The sequence below is a fragment of the Sus scrofa genome, chromosome 12 (genome assembly GCF_054392235.1).
Source record: "Sus scrofa isolate SSC_HxYL_T2T_F1_AM1 chromosome 12, Sscrofa_HxYL_maternal_Yorkshire_Landrace_v2.0, whole genome shotgun sequence".
Lineage (NCBI taxonomy): Eukaryota > Metazoa > Chordata > Mammalia > Artiodactyla > Suidae > Sus > Sus scrofa.
The window spans coordinates 56,956,447-56,972,381 of NC_139394.1; the positions used below are offsets into that span (position 1 = coordinate 56,956,447).

The 15,935-nt window shown below is 45.6% G+C and overlaps 1 protein-coding gene across 24 annotated transcripts in view; it reads right to left on the minus strand.

Annotated features, from left to right (window-relative positions):
* The window catches only part of RABEP1 (rabaptin, RAB GTPase binding effector protein 1), a 265,849-nt gene that overhangs the window by 115,293 nt on the left and 134,621 nt on the right, over positions 1-15,935 (minus strand). For 17 of the 24 annotated variants that reach the window (XR_014821745.1, XR_014821741.1, XR_014821744.1 and 14 more), the window contains exon 1: positions 695-938. The exons of 3 other annotated variants lie outside the window; for them this stretch is intronic. Coding sequence is in view for 7 of the 21 variants with exons in the window: in XM_084985862.1 (XP_084841988.1) it covers positions 695-728 (34 nt within the window). In the remaining 14 variants the exon portion in view is untranslated. Of the gene's footprint in view, positions 1-694; positions 939-12,335; positions 12,433-15,935 lie in introns of those variants that run through there. 4 more of the 24 variants (XR_014821746.1, XM_084985859.1, XM_084985856.1 and 1 more) reach the window with 1 other exon arrangement.

The window sequence follows — 15,935 nt, forward strand, 5'->3', positions numbered from 1 at the left end:
GCTAATCACTTAACAGAAAACATGTGGTCTCCTACACAGATAAAATACAAAGGCACGAATTAACCTCTTTGGAGAACACTGAAGTTCAAAGAGGCTAAGACATTTGCATAGTGCCTGTTACAGAAGGTCCTTTAGACTCCCAGGCCCCAGCACTTACCATTAGGCCACTCTGCCTCAAGGCGACTAAATCCTGTTACTGATCCCAGCTAGTTTTATGAAACAAAATTGTGTACAAAGCGCTCTGAGACCGGGATAGGGGGGCGGGGCGTGGGGAGGGCACACCACCACTACCTAAGCAATTTCTTTTCCCTTTAACGAATATAGCACATGTTCCTAATTTCCATCCTCCACAAGTAGAACCCACGTGCCGGTCGCGCCGCCAGCCACAGCAGCTCCCTCCCTACGCTCCCCAGCTTCGGCCGGGTCCCCCGCAGCGCCGCCCCCCCACCCCGCCCCCACCCCGCCCCCAGCCAGTGCTGCCGCTGGCGCCTCCCGCCCCCTCCCCAGCGACGGCCGCCCAGGCCCCCGCACCGCGCTCTCGCGCAGCCGGCGTCGCAGCCCGCGCGCTCCCGCCTCCGCCCGGCAGGGTCACGCCCGGGGCCTGCGCGCGCCCTTCCCGCCGCCCCGAGGTCCCCCCGCGACGCCGGCGCCGGGCAGGCCGCGCCCGCCGCGCCTGCCATGGTGGGCGCCTCACCGTCAGGCTGGGGAGCCGGGCCCGGCTGCGCCATGGCCGGGCGGCCGGCCTCGGGGAGCGGGGATGGGCGGGGAAGCGGCGTTGCGGGCTCAGCTGGCGGAGGAGGCGTCGACCGAGCCGCCGCCGCCGCCGCCCAGGGAGGAACCGCTAAGGCTGGAGCCGCCGGCGCCGCCACAGCCGCGGGCAGAGACGGACCCGAACGCCGACCTCCGCCTCCTCATCCTGACAGCGGGAAATAAGCTGTGCGCAGGCGCGGGGGGATGGGGCGGCACGTGACGTCGCCCGGAGGGGAGGGGCGGGGCTTCGCAAAGGGTGGGGGAGCGCGGCGCCAGAGGAGGCTAGAGGAGGAGCGGAGAGGGCTGCCAGAGCTCGGGAGCAAAACTGAGAAGTTGTGCAAAGAGGGGACAGGAGGAGGGCGGGAAAGGCCCGGCTAGTAGAGGGGCACCAGCACAGAGGCAAAGAAAGAATAATAAAAGAAGGGCAAGAGAGGAGGTGGAGTGACTGCAAATCCAGCCTCTACCTCTTCTAGCTGTGTGACCTTGGGCAAGTCACTCAAGCCTCTTTAGACCTCACAGCCTCCGTGTGTGTAATGGCTAAGAAAAGTTTAAATGAAGTGTGTGGAACGGTTTCTGATGTACTTTCCCTTAAGCACCTATGTTCGATGTGACTTTTAAGTGCCACGAACCGTGATAGATGCTGGGGATGCAGCAAAAGTTCTTGCACCTGTGAAGGGAGAGGAAAGATGATGGGCAGGCAATACCACACTTGGACCGGCGCATAGGCACCACACATTAGAAGCGCAGCTCTACCCCAGCTCTGGCCATATTGCTTCCACGGGGTCCAGCGGACATGCCTACCTGGTGTCCCTACCCCTCCTTCAGAACCAAGTTCTGGAAACTTGTGACGCCAGAATTCCCTCCCGAAATGGCTGGAGGCTGTGGCCTCTTCCCAGGTCCATCCTCTCTAGGACATAGTTTGGGGATCCATAAAAATGGGTAAGAGGCAGTGGTGTTTGGGAGAGGTGGCATATAACTTAAGAGAATCCTAGTGCAGGACAGAGATGGGAAAAGAGGGTGGGTTGGGAATTCCCCCTGTGGCTCAGTGAATTAAGAATCCCACCGAAGTAGCTGGAGGTGGCGGGACAGGGGAGCTTCAGAGGCATGGTTCCATCCTGGGCAGGGGCGCAGTGGGTTAAAGGACCTAACGTTGCTCCAGATGCAGCTTGGATTCAGTCCCTGCCTGGGAACTTCCATATGCCATAGGTGTGGCCATAAAAAAAAAGAAAGAGAGAGAGAGAGAGACGGAGAGAGAGAGGGAGGGAGGGAGGGAGAGAGAGAGAGAGAGAGAGAGAGAGAGGGAGAGAGGGAGAGAGAGAGAGAGAGAGGGAGAGAGGGAGAGAGAGAGAGAGAGAGAAAGAGAAAGAAAGAAAGAAAGAAAGAAAGAAAGAAAGAAAGAAAAAGAAAGAGTTCCTGTTGAGGCTCAGGAGGTTTAAGAACTGGACTAGTATCCATGAGGATGCCTCACTCAGTGGGTTAAGGCTCCAGTGTTGCCGCAAGCTGCAGCGTAGTCTGTGCAGTGGCTTGGATCCTGTGTTCCCATGGCTGTGGTGTAGGCCTGAAGATGCAGCTTCAGTCGACCCCTAGCTCTGGGAACTTCCATATTTTGCACCTACTGCCTTAAAAAAGAAAAAGCAAGGAGTTCCCATCGTGGCTCAGTGGTTAGCGAATCCGACTAAGAACGATGAGGTTGCGGGTTCGATCCCTGGCCTCGCTCAGTGGGTTAAGGATCCGGCATTGCCATAAGCTGTGGTGTAGATGGCAGATATGGCTCGGATCTGGCGTTGCTGTGACTGTGGCATAGGCTGGCGGCTACAGCTCAGTTTTGACCCCTAGCCTGGGAATCTCCATATGCCACAGGAGCGGCCCTAGAAATGGCAAAAAAAGACAGGGGGGTAAAAAAAAAGGAAAAAGCAAAACTAAAAAAAGAAAACAAGAAAGAAAAAGAGGGCAGGTGGGCCAGAGCCAGTGCACCTCCACCACCTCATTCTGGTATATAAATCTGAGGACGCCAGGAATTCTAAATTTGAACCTGACCTTCCATGTCCGTAAAGATGTATATTTGTTAAGGTAGAGTAGAATATGTTAAAGTTAACAGTTGGAATGACTTATAATTTTAAGTAATTTAGGTAGATATCTATTTTCAGTTTTGTCCCAAATCTTGTTAACTTTGGAGAAGGACCTATGCACAGACTTGAGCTGTATGACCAGTTATTATCTTTGAATGGCTAGTGTGCCTTTGAGAGAGCGAGCAGGGTAGCTTCCCCAATCTCTCATTAAATGACTTTTTCTGGATGAGCAGCTGTGTGCTGGACGTGGAGACCTTTGTCCTGGATTGGGCAGTCTGCTGCACCCTCTGTCTGGTGATGACTAACATGAGGCAGGGACCATAAAGATAGCAGATGCTGATGCCCTCTAGGGAAGGGGCTCCTTCTAGTGAGTGAGAGGCATAGTTTACTGCCATTGATAATCCTGGGCTTGAAGCCAGGCCGTGTGGATCAAGGTCACTCAGAAAAGTTCAGGCTGTTGATCTAAACACATAGAGCTCCCCATGCAAAGGAGGGGTTTAGGAGTTCCTTGGTGGCCTAGTGGTTAAGGACTGGGCATTGGCACTGCTGTGGCTCAGGTTCGATCCCTGGTCCAGGAACTTCCACATGAGAGAAGACAGTCAGACAGAAGAGGAAAGAAAGAAGAAGGGAAGAAGGAAGGAGTCTCCATCATGGCTCAGCAGTAATGAACCCAACTAGTATCCATGAGGATGAGGGTTCGATGCCTGGCCTCGCTCACTGGGTTAAGGAGCCAGCATTGCCATGAGCTGTGATGTAGGTCACAGATGCAGCTTGGATCTGTTGTGGCTGTAGCTGTGGCTGTGGCTGGCAGCAGCAGCTGCGATTCAGCAACAACAGAAAAAAGGCACAAAGTAATGTTTGGTAGATTTTGCCATGGGTCGGGGGGGAATAAGAGTCACAGTGTGTGAATTACAGAAGGTGAGATTTGTCCTGCACTTTGCCCTGACCAGTTCACATCAGCAGTGAGTGCTAACTGTGTTTGTTCCGGGCACCATTATTTGCAAGGGAACACTGACCAGCTTGGAGTGGGTGGAGTCTCAGGGAATGAAGAATGTGAAAATTATTTTCTGATGTAAATATCAGGCAACAATACTCTGGGGGGAAAAAAGATGTCTTGGGCTGTGAAGACTGTCCTCAAACCCTGGAGGTCAGTGGGTACAAATGTGCTGTATGCCCAGAGCTTGCAGAAAGACAGACTTCAATACAGTGGAGAAAAAACAGCTGTTCGATAAGAGGTGCTGGGAAAACTGGACAGCCACATGGAAAAGAATGAAATTAGAACACTCCCTAACACCATACACAAAAATAAACTCAAAATGGATTAAAGACCTAGATATAAAACCAGATACTATAAAACTCTTAGAGGAAAGCAAAGGCCAAACACTCTCTGACATAAACGACAGCAACATCTTCTCAGATCCACCTCTTAGTAAAAACAAAAATAAACAAATGGGACTTAATGAAACTTAAAATTTCTGCACAGCAAAGGAAACCCTAAACAAAACAAAAAGACAACCCACAGAATGAGAGAACATATTTGCAAATGAATCGACTGACAAGGGATTAATCTCCAAAATTTATAAACACTTCCTATCACTCAATACCAAAAAAACAAACAACCTCATCAAAAAATGGGCGGAGGAGTTCCCGTCGTGGCGCAGTGGTTAACGAATCCGACTAGGAACCATGAGGTTGCGGGTTCGGTCCCTGCCCTTGCTCAGTGGGTTAACGATCCGGCGTTGCCGTGAGCTGTGGTGTAGGTTCCAGGATCCCGTGTTGCTGTGGCTCTGGCGTAGGCTGGCGGCTACAGCTCCAATTCAACCCCTAGCCTCCATATGCCGTGGGAGCAGCCCAAGAAATAGCTAAAAAGACAAAAAAAAAAAAAAAAAAGGGCAGAGATCTAAACAGACAATTCTCCAAAAAAGGCATACAGATGGCCAAAAAACACGTGAAAAGATGTTCAACATCACTCATTATTAGAGAAATGCAAATCAAAACCACGATGAGGTGCCACCTTACACCAGCCAGAATGGCCATCATCCAGAAGTCTACAAACAGTAAGTGCTGGAGAGGGTGTGGAAGAAAAGGAACCCTATTACACTGTTGGTGGGATTGTAAATTGGTGCAACCACTGTGGAAAGAAGTATGGAGATTCCTCAGAAAACTAAAAATAGAACTCCCATTTGATCCAGCAAGCCCACTCCTGGGCATCTCTCCAGAGAAAGCCATGGCTCAAAAAGACACATGTACTCCAGTGTTCATTGCAGTACTATTTGCAACAGCCAAGACATGGAAACATCCTAAATGTCCATCGACAGAGGAGTGGATCCAGAAGATGTGGTACATATACACAGTGGAATATTACTCAGCCATTAAAAGGAAAGAAATGACAGCATTTTTAGCAACATGGATGGACCTAGAAATTTTCATGCTAAGTGAAGTCAGCCATACAGTGAGACACTAACATCAAATACTTACATGTGGAATCTTAAAAAAGGACACAATGAACTTCTTCTTTGTAGAACAGATACTGACTCATAGACTTTGGAAAACTTATGGTTTCCAAGTGAGACAAGTTGGGGGGTGGGGGGATATACTAAGGGTTTGGGATGGACATGCTGTAGGGTTTGATTGTGATGATTGTTGTATACCAGTAAATGTAATAAAATTCATTAAGTAAAAAAAAAAAAAAAAAAGAAAGAAAGACTTCGACTCAACCTAAAGAACAGCACAAATTATCACAACATTGTAAACCAACTATACTTCAATAAAGCTTTAAAAAAATGGGGAGTTCCCGTCGTGGCGCAGTGGTTAACGAATCCGACTAGGAACCATGAGGTTGCGGGTTCGGTCCCTGCCCTTGCTCAGTGGGTTAACGATCCGGCGTTGCCGTGAGCTGTGGTGTAGGTTGCAGACGCGGCTCGGATCCCGCGTTGCTGTGGCTCTGGTGTAGGCCGGTGGCTACAGCTCTGATTCAACCCCTAGCCTGGGAACCTCCATATGCCGCGGGAGCGGCCCAAGAAATAGCAACAACAACAAAAAGACAAAAAGACACATACACACACACACACACACACACACACACACACACACACACAAAAAAGAATCCAGCATTGCTATGGCTGTGTAGGCTGGTGGCTACAGCTCTGATTCGACCCTACCCTGGGAACCTCCACATACCGAGGGTTCGGCCCTCAAAAAAAAGGGAGTTCCTGTTTTGGTGCAGTGGAAACAAATCCGACTAGTATCCATGAGGATGTGGGTTTGATCCCTGGCCTCGATCAGTGGGTTAAGGGTAGGGCGTTGCTGTGAGCTGTGGTGTAGGTCGAAGACTCAGCTCTGATTTGACCCCCTTGCCTGGGAACTTCCATATGCTGAGGATGTGGCCCTAAAAACCTTAAAAAAAAAAAAAAATGGAGTTCCCGTCGTGGTACAGTGGTTAACAAATCCAACTAAGAACCATGAGGTTGCGGGTTTGATCCCTGGCCTTGCTCAGGGGTTAAGGATCTGGCGTTGCCGAGAGCTGTGGTGTAGGTTGCAGACACAGCTTGGATCCCGTGTTGCTGTGGCTGTGGTGTAGGCCGGCGGCTACAGCTCCAATTAGACCCCTAGCCTGGGAACCTCCATATGCCGCAGAAGTGGCCATAGAAAAGGCAAAAAGACAAAAAAAAAAAAAAAAAATTTCTCAGCGCTGACCAGAAAAGGGGGCTACTTTTCAGGGAATGACCTCCCTGTCACTGCAAGTATGCTAGTAGATTCTGGCTAGCAACTGGTCCGAAGCACTACAGAAAGCTTCCTGCTACACTTAGGGGATTAGACTAGACCATCCTTACCATCCGTTCCAGCCTCAAGATCCTGTAATACTAATGACAGTAAGTTTGCTGCATTTTTTAAAACAGAATCACTGTCTGTACACCTGAAACTAACAAGACTGCAAATCAGCTATACTTCAATTAAAAAAGTTTGCTGCATTTTAAAGTTGACTAGGTACTTCCTCATTTGGTATTTCATTTTATTCTTCACAACAACCCAGAAGGTGGACAACAGGCGTGGAGTAGATAAACCAAATTTTCCTGGATAAATTCCATCTCAAAATTCTTTTTTTTTTTTTAATTTTCCCACTGTACAGCAAGGGGATCAGGTTATCCTTACATGTATACATTACAATTACATTTTTCCCCCACCCTTTGTTCTGTTGCAACATGAGTATCTAGACAAAGTTCTCAATGCTATTCAGCAGGATCTCCTTGTAAATCTATTCTAAGTTGTGTCTGATAAGCCCAAGCTCCCACTCCCTCCCCCTCCCAGCAGGCAGCCACAAGTCTTTTCTCCAAGTCCATGATTTTCTTTTCTGAGGAGATGTTCATTTGTGCTGGATATTAGATTCCAGTTATAAGTGATATCATATGGTATTTGTCTTTGTCTTTCTGGCTCATTTCACTCAGGATGAGATTCTCTAGTTCCATCCATGTTGCTGCAAATGGCATTATGTCATTCTTTTTTATGGCTGAGTAGTATTCCATTGTGTATATATACCACATCTTCCGAATCCAGTCATCTGTCGATGGACATTTGGGTTGTTTCCATGTCCTGGCTATTGTGAATAGTGCTGCAATGAACATGCGGGTGCATGTGTCTCTTTTAAGTAGAGTTATGTCCGGATAGATGCCCAAGAGCCATCTCAAAATTCTATCCTGTGGTTCTTATAAGTGCAGACATGGCTGTCAGACCATGTATCCCAACTTGAAAATCAGCTGACAGTACTCAGGAGTGTTAGGGTTCTTTCTCTCTTTCTCTCTGGAGCCAGATTCTCAAGGGGGAGAAGGGACCAAGGAGTAGGGTCATGGCTTCATACTTCTCTGTCCTTCAATAAGGGACAGCTTCAGTGCAGGTTATGGGGGAAGGACAAGAATCAAGGGACCTCTCCCCCCACCAGGGCCTGATCATCGGCTTCCAGGCACTTGGAGACATGGAAAAGTCCCAACCTGGGTGCTGGCTTCCTTGCTAAGGGTCCTTGGGAAGACTCCACCAAGAACAGACACCCTTATGTCCTCAGCCATAATCCCCCAGCTTAGTCCCTCTCTCACTAACTATCCCCTTTTAATAATAGCTTTTAATACAACAATAGGACCCTCATCAATAGAGACATACAGGAACAATCATACTATGTCCACGAAACGTCAGTGTCAGGCAGTAGCTTGAACCCAAGTGGTGGTTAGATGTAAGATGAAATTTTAGCTGACACAGAAAGCAGACAATGAGAGGTGCAGAGCCGATGAGCAGCTACCTTCCCCTCCTGGGACCTGGGAAGACGGGGATCAGGGATCATTGCTCCAATGGGTCCTTGCCATGATCCCTCTCCTGGCTAAGAAATATACAGGAGGGTACTATAAACAGAAGTTTGACTCCTGTCTCAGACTCTCATGAGATGCAGGTTGACATCCAGGCAAGAGGTCCAGGCAGAGAATCAGACGACCTGGAATTCTGGCTCAGATGAGCTCTAGACCCAGAACACATTATTTAACCTCTTTGAGCTCCTGTTCACTTATCTCTAAAACGAAGACAGTAGACCAGCCTCATGGCACATCAGAAGGGCTGTAGCGATAAAGCACCTAATCCCTAACATTTGTAGTTGCTCTAAACTGTCTGCTTCCTCCTCTCCTTCTCTCCTTTCCTTCTTTTTTTCCTAGATCAGTAGTTTCCATCCTGGGGAAGAGGGGTCCCTGAGCCTTAGAATGGGTTAAGAATCCAACTGCAGCAGCTCGGGTGGCTGCGGAGGGGCAGGTCCTATTCCCAGCCCAGCACAGTGGGTCAAAGTTTCCAGCATTGCAGCAGGGGCAGCGTAGCTCTCAGCTGTGGCTCAGATTGAGTCTTGGGCCTGGAAACTTGCATGTGCTGCAGGTGGGGCCCCAAAATAAAATAAAAATAAATAAAAGGGAAAAGTAACAGAAGGATTCATTATCACTGACTGTGTGTAATTTGCTAGATAGTCAAGTACGTTTAGATCTGGTGGACACGCCCTTCTCTGGGAAGTCCCCTTCGGGGACACTGACTGCACAATGTCGTCATTGCCTGGAAATAGAAATGCCTGACACTGGCGTTCCCTAGGGGCACAGCGGGTTAAGGATCCAGTGTTTCCTGCTATGGTTTGGGTTGCTGCTGTGGCATGGGTTTGATCCCTAGCCTGGGAACTTCCGCGTTCCCTGGGCACGCCTAAAACATTTACTAGTGTTGCCATGTGCCAGGTACTGGACAAAATACTTTATCTCTGTATCCTCTAAACTAGTAGGAACTATTGTCAAGTCATTTTATAGATGATGGGACCAAAGAGGTTAAATAATTCATCTAAGGTCACAGAGCTAGTAAGTCATAGAGATGGAAATCAGACCCAGATTGTCTGGTCCAATGCCCAGATGGGTAACTTCCAGGCTCTGTTGTCAGCTAGCTATGTGTTTCTTCTTCCCATTGGGGGAAGATGTCAGCTCCCGAAAAATAGGGACAGTTGTCTATTTCTAACGTTACAGGTTTAGAGCCTAACATAAGAAATGCCCAATAAATACCTATTGAATGAGGAGTCCCCTGGTGACCTAAGGATTGTGTTGTCACTGCTGTGGATCGGGTTCAATTCCTGGCCTGGAAACTTGTGCATGCTGTGGGCAGGCTCCTCCTTCCCCCCAAAATTACTGAATGAATGAGTGAATGGATGGATTAACAAATGAAGAAGAGTAGGAATAACTGCTGCAAGTAATGAAGAATTCTTGATGATGAGAAGATCTAGTCTGCAGATTACATCTGGGTGATTCAGTACTATGTGGCCACCATTCATCTGCTTCTCACTCCTTTTGGATTACAGACCCTAATTTTAACCACCGCTAATAATAATAATAATAATAATACTCCTCACCACTTAACTGAGCACCTACTATGTGCTAGAGATTTTTACCTGTGTTCTCTCCTCGATCCTCATAACAGCCCTCTGAGGTAAGTTCCATTTATTATCACAGAGCTCAGAGAGGTTAAATGACTTGCCCACGTTCACACAGTAAGAGGAAGAACTAGAATTCAAATCCAAGCCCATCTTACTCCAAAGCATATGTTTTTTTGCTATCAGTGCTGGCTAACCATGTCTATAAGACATTAGCAAATGCCCCTACACTTCTATGCCATTATCAACTGAATTCATTTTTAGAATTTTCAATGCTATCTCCAAACATTACCCTTCTTTTTATTTCTTGCTTATTTTTTCAAACCACTCCAATAAAATTCTGGCTATAAGAGTTCTTGTTGTGGTGCAGCAGAAACAAATCTGACTACGAACCATGAGGTTACGGGTTCGATCCCTGACCTCGCTCAGTGCATTAAGGATGTGGCATTGCCACGAGCTGTGATACAGGTCACAGACGCGGCTCAGATCCTATGTTGCTGTGGCTGTGGTGTAAGCCAGCAGCTGTAGCTCCGATTCAACCCGTAGCCTGGGAACCTCCATATGCCAAGGGTGTGGCCCTAAAAAGCAAAAAAAAAAAAAAAATTTCTGGTTATAATTTTTTTAAAGATACAGATAAAAGTAACCCCTCAGCTTCTCCTCCCTCCAACACACACACACGATCCTACACCTCTCCAGGACAAACTATTGTTACCAGCTTTGTATGAATCCTTTCAGACATTTTTCTACGCATCTACGAACATGCAGAAAGATGTGCCTCTGTTATATCGTCCTCACACGGATAAAATCATTTGGTACATTTATTCTGAACTTGCCCTTTTCCTTAATAGTATAGTCAACACATATGGCTTTACCTCATTCTTTTTTACTTCCACATAGTGCTCCATTTTGGTAGATGGTTAGGTTGTTTGTTTGTTTGTTTGTTTGTTTTGTTTTGTTTAGCCTTAACAGGATCATGTGGAAGTTCCTGGGCCAGGGATCCAACTCTAGCTACAGCTATAACCAGAGCCGCAGCAGTGACAACACCTGATCCTTAACCTGCTGAGCCATGAGGGAACTCCAGTAAATGTTCAGATTATTAAAGTTTTTCATTATTTACAAGCAACATGCAACATTGCAAGGAACATGCATATCTATCTATTTAGACACGTATATGAGTGATTTTTCAGACTTACCTATCCCCTTACAATTATTAGATCAACAGTCACCAACACTTATTCATTGTAATAGATATTGACAAACTACTCTCAAAAAGTAACACCCAATGATACACCAACAGTGTATGTACATACTCATTTCTGTCCCTCCTTGCCAATGCTGACTTTTATCAATCTTCTTTATGTCTGCCAGTCTGATGGACAAAAGATTATCATATATAAATGTCATTTTTTTGGCCGCATCTGCAGTATGTGGAAGTTTCCCAGGCCAGAGATCGAACCTATGCCATAGCAGTTACCAGAGCCACAGCAGTGACAACACTAGATCCTTAACCCACTGAGCCACCAGAGAACTCCTATTAATGTCATCTTTTTTTTTTTTTTTTTCTTTTTGCCATTTCTTAGGCCGCTCCCACGGCATATGGAGATTCCCAGGCTAGGGGTCGAATCGGAGCTGTAGCCGCCAGCCTACGCCAGAGCCACAGCAACGTAGGATCCGAGCCACATCTGCGACCTACACCACAGCTCACGGCAACGCCAGATCCTTAACCCACTGAGCGAGGCCAGGGATTGAACCCGCAACCTCATGGTTCCTAGTCGGATTCGTTAACCACTGTGCCACGACCGGAACTCCAATGTCATCTTAATAAGCATTTCCCTGAATGTTAGTGAGGTTAGGAATCTTTTCATATTTTTCTTAGCTGTTCGTATTTCATCTTCTGTGAATTTTATACATCTTTTGCCAATTTGTCATTGGTTGTCTTCTATTATGGATTTGGAGGTGCTCTTAAGTATTCTGGATATAATCTTCTGTATGTTATGTATGGTGTAATTTCTTCCAATTTACTATTTGGCATTTAATTTTAATAATATTAATAATGTTATTTACTTACAGAAGTATTACATTATAATTGTCAACTTACCTATCTTTTCATAGCTTCTGGACTTTTCATCTTGTCCAAGAAGGCCTTTCTCACCTCCAAATTCATAAATATATTCTCAACATAGTTTTCCCAGTATTTTTATAGTTTGGGTTTTTCATGTTCAGCTTTCTAATCTACTAATCTTTTATATGTCATAAGGTAGGAATAACTTTTTATATAGTATGAAGTAGGGAATCTAACTTAATTTTTTCAGATAAATCGGCAATTGCTCCCAAATCATTATTTCCCCATTTTTTTTATCCCCAGTGGCTGCACCTGTGGCATATGTAAGTTTCCAGGCTAGGAGTCAAATCAGAGCTGCAGCCGCTTGCCTACACCACAGCCACAGCAACACTAGATCTGAGCTGCATCTGCAACCTACACCACAACTCATGGCAAAGCCCTATCCCCAACCCACTGAGCAAGGCCAGGGATCGAACAACTCGTGGCGACAATGGATCCTTAACCCTTTGATCGAGGCCAGGGATCAAACCTGCATCTTCATGGATACCAGCCGGGTTCATTACTGCTGAGCCACAGGGGAACTCCATCAGTTATCTCTTTTAAAAGAGGTTACTCTGGGGATACATCTGTAAAAAATAAAACAACAAACGCACAGAGTTATTAATTGCGGCATTGTTTTTAATATCAAAATATTTAAAACTACCCAAATGCCACCTACATAGGAAACTTGTTGAATTAAAAAGAGTACAGTTACACAACTGAGTACTACAGGGGCATAAAAGATAACGAAGAGGAGTTCAATGTACTAATATGGAAAGAATGCCAAGATATATTACGGGGAAAAAAAAGCAGAGTTCAAAATTATGTGTAGTGTGCTACATTTTGTTAAGAAAACAGTAAGGGAATAAGCCTATGTTTTCTATATTTCTTTAATTATAGCCTTATTGAAATATAATTCATATAACATAAAATTCACCCTCTTAAAGTATACATTTCATGGTTTTAGTATGTTCATGAAGATAGGCAACTATCACCACAATCAATTTTAGATCATTTTTAAAAATTTTTTATTTTTTTGACCTACACCACAGCTCACGGCAATACTGGATCCTTAACCCACTGAGCAAGGCCAGGGATCAAACTCGCAACCTCATGGTTCCTAGTGTGGATTCGTTAACCACTGAGCCACGACGGGAACTCCACCACAATCAATTTTAGATCATTTTCATTAGCACCAAAAGAAACACTTTAGGAGTTCCAGTCATGGCTCAGTGCAAACGAATCCGACTAGGATCTGTGAGGACATGGGTTCGATCCCTGACCTCGCTCAGTGGGTTAAGGATCCATCGTTGCCATGAGCTCTGGTGTCGGTTACAGATATGGCTCCGATCTGGCATTGCCGTGGTGTAAGCCAGCAGCTGTAGCTCGGATTTCATCCCTAGCCTAGAAACTTCCATATGCTGTGGGAAAAAAAAAAAAAAAAAAAAAAGAGGGAGAGAAAGAAAAAAAAGAAAGAAATCCTTTACTCATTATAGTCACTTCATATCCCCTTTTTCCTTCATCTCCTGGCAACCACTTATCTATTGTCCATAAATATGGATTTATGGACATTTCATATAAATGGAATCATGCAACATGTTATCTTTTGTTTCCGGCTTCATTCATTAAGCATAACATCCCCAAGATTCATCCATGTTGTAACAGTATCAATATTTGGTTTCCTTTTGTGGCCAAATAATATTCCATCATATGAACACACTACATCTGGTTTAGCCTTTCATCTGCTGTGAATACACGTGTCCAAGTAGCATGGACACATGTTTGCACTTCACTTGGATGTGTAACTACGAATTGCTGGCCCACATGGTCACCCTATCTCTAAAATTTTGAGGACCCGCCAAACTCTTTTCCAAAGTGGCCTCACCATTTTACAGTTCTACCAGCACCGTACAAGGGTTCCAAATTCCCTACATCTTTCCCAAAGTTGGTTGTTTCTGGTTTTTTGTTTGTTTGTTTGTCTTTTTGCCTTTTCTAGGGCCACACCCAGGGCATATGGAGGTTCCCAGGCTAGGGGTCCAATTGGAGCTGTAGCCGCCGGACTACACCACAGTCACAACAACGCCAGATCCTTAACCCACTGAGCGAGGCCATGGTTCCGAGTAGGATTTGTTAACCACTGAGCCACGACGGGAACTCGTTGGCTGCTTCTGGACTCTGTTTTTTATTTTCACTATCCTAGTGAGTGTGAAATAGTATCTGCTGAGGTTGGGAGTTGCATTTCCCTGATGGCTAATGATGTTGAACAGCTTTTCATGGGCTTACTGCTGTTCTTTATTTCTTTGTGTCGATTTGAATTACTGTCTAGGGTCCTTTCATTTCAGCCTGAACGATGCTTTTTAGGATTGTGTGCTAGCAATGAATTCTCTTGGTTTTTGTTTATATGGGAATGTCTTATTTTGCTGGATATGGACTGCTTGTTGACAACTTTTTTCCTTCAGCACTTTGGATACATCATCCTAATGCTTTCTGGTCTCCAGAGTTTCTGATGAGAAATTCAGCTGTTAACATTACTATTTTCTTTTTTTTTCGGGCCGCACATGTGGCATATGGGAGGTCCTAGGCCAGAGGTCAAATCAGAGCTACAGGTGATGGCCTATGCCACAGCCACAGCAATACCAGATCCGAGCTGCATCTGCAACCTACACCACAGCACATGGCAACACCGGATCCTTAACCCACTGAGCAAGGCCAGGGATCGAACCCACATTCTCATGGATACCGGTCATATTTGTTTCCACTGAGCCACAATAGGAACTCCCACTATTTTCTTTTAAATGATGAGTCACTTTCTTCTTGCCACTTTCAAGATTTGCTCTTTGGGTTTTTTTGTTTGGTTGGTTGGTTTTGGTTTTTTGGCCGCACCCTCGGCACATGGTTCCTAGGCCAGGAATCAAACCAATGCCACAGCAGCCACCTGAGCCGCTGAGGTGACAACACTGAATCCTTTACCTGCTGTACCACAAAGGTTCTTGGGTTTTGTTTTCAATAGTTTGATACAGCTAGGTATGAATCATTTGAGCTTATGATACTTGGCATTAGTTGCGTTTCCCGAATGTGCAAATAAATGTTTTTCATCAGTTTTGGGTAGTTTTCTGCTATTACTTCTTTTTTTTCTTTTTTTTTTATGGCCGCACCTGCAGCATATGGAAGTTCCTGGCCTAGGGGTTGAATCTGAGCTACAGCTGGGGCCTACACCACAGCCATGGCAACACCAGATCCTTAACCCACTGAGTAAGGCCAGGGATTGAACCTACATCCTCACAGAGACAATGTCAGGTCTTTAAGCTGCTGACCTACAATGAGAACTCCGGCTATTACTTCTTTAAATATCTTTTTCTCTCTCCTCTCCTTTTGGGACCCCTGTTACTCACTACGTTAGCGTGCTTGAGGATGTGTGTCCTACAGGTCTCTTAGGCTCCCTTCATTTTTCTTCATTCTTTTTTCCTTCTATTTCCCAGACTGGATGATCTTTCTTTCTTGTCTTTTTTTTTCTTTTTAGGGCCACATCCATGGCATATGATATTCCCGGGGCCAGGGGTCAAATCGGAGCTGCAGTTGCCAGCCTACACCACAGCCACAGCAACACCAGATCCAAGCCTTGTCTATGACCTACACCACAACTCACGGCAACAATGGATCCTTAACCCACTGAGTGGGGCCAGGGATGGAACCCACAACCTCATGGATACTAGTCAGGTTCACTACCATTGAGCCAGCCACAGCGGGAAGCCCTGGATGATCTCACATGACCTATTTTCAAGTTTGCTAATTCTTTCTTGTGCCAGTTCGTATCTTCTGTTTAGTACCTCTAGTGAACTTTTCATTTCAGTTATGATATATACAACTCCTGAGTTTCTACTTGGTTCCTTTTAATAATTTCCATCTCTTTATTGATATGCTCTATTTGTTGGAGCATCATTCTCATACTTTAATTTAGTTCTTTAGATATGGTTTCCTTTAGTTCTTTGAATATATTTATAATAGCTGATTAGTTCTTTGAATATATTTATAATAGCTGATTTAAAATCTTTATTAGTAAGTCCAATGTCCAGACTTCTACAGGGACAGC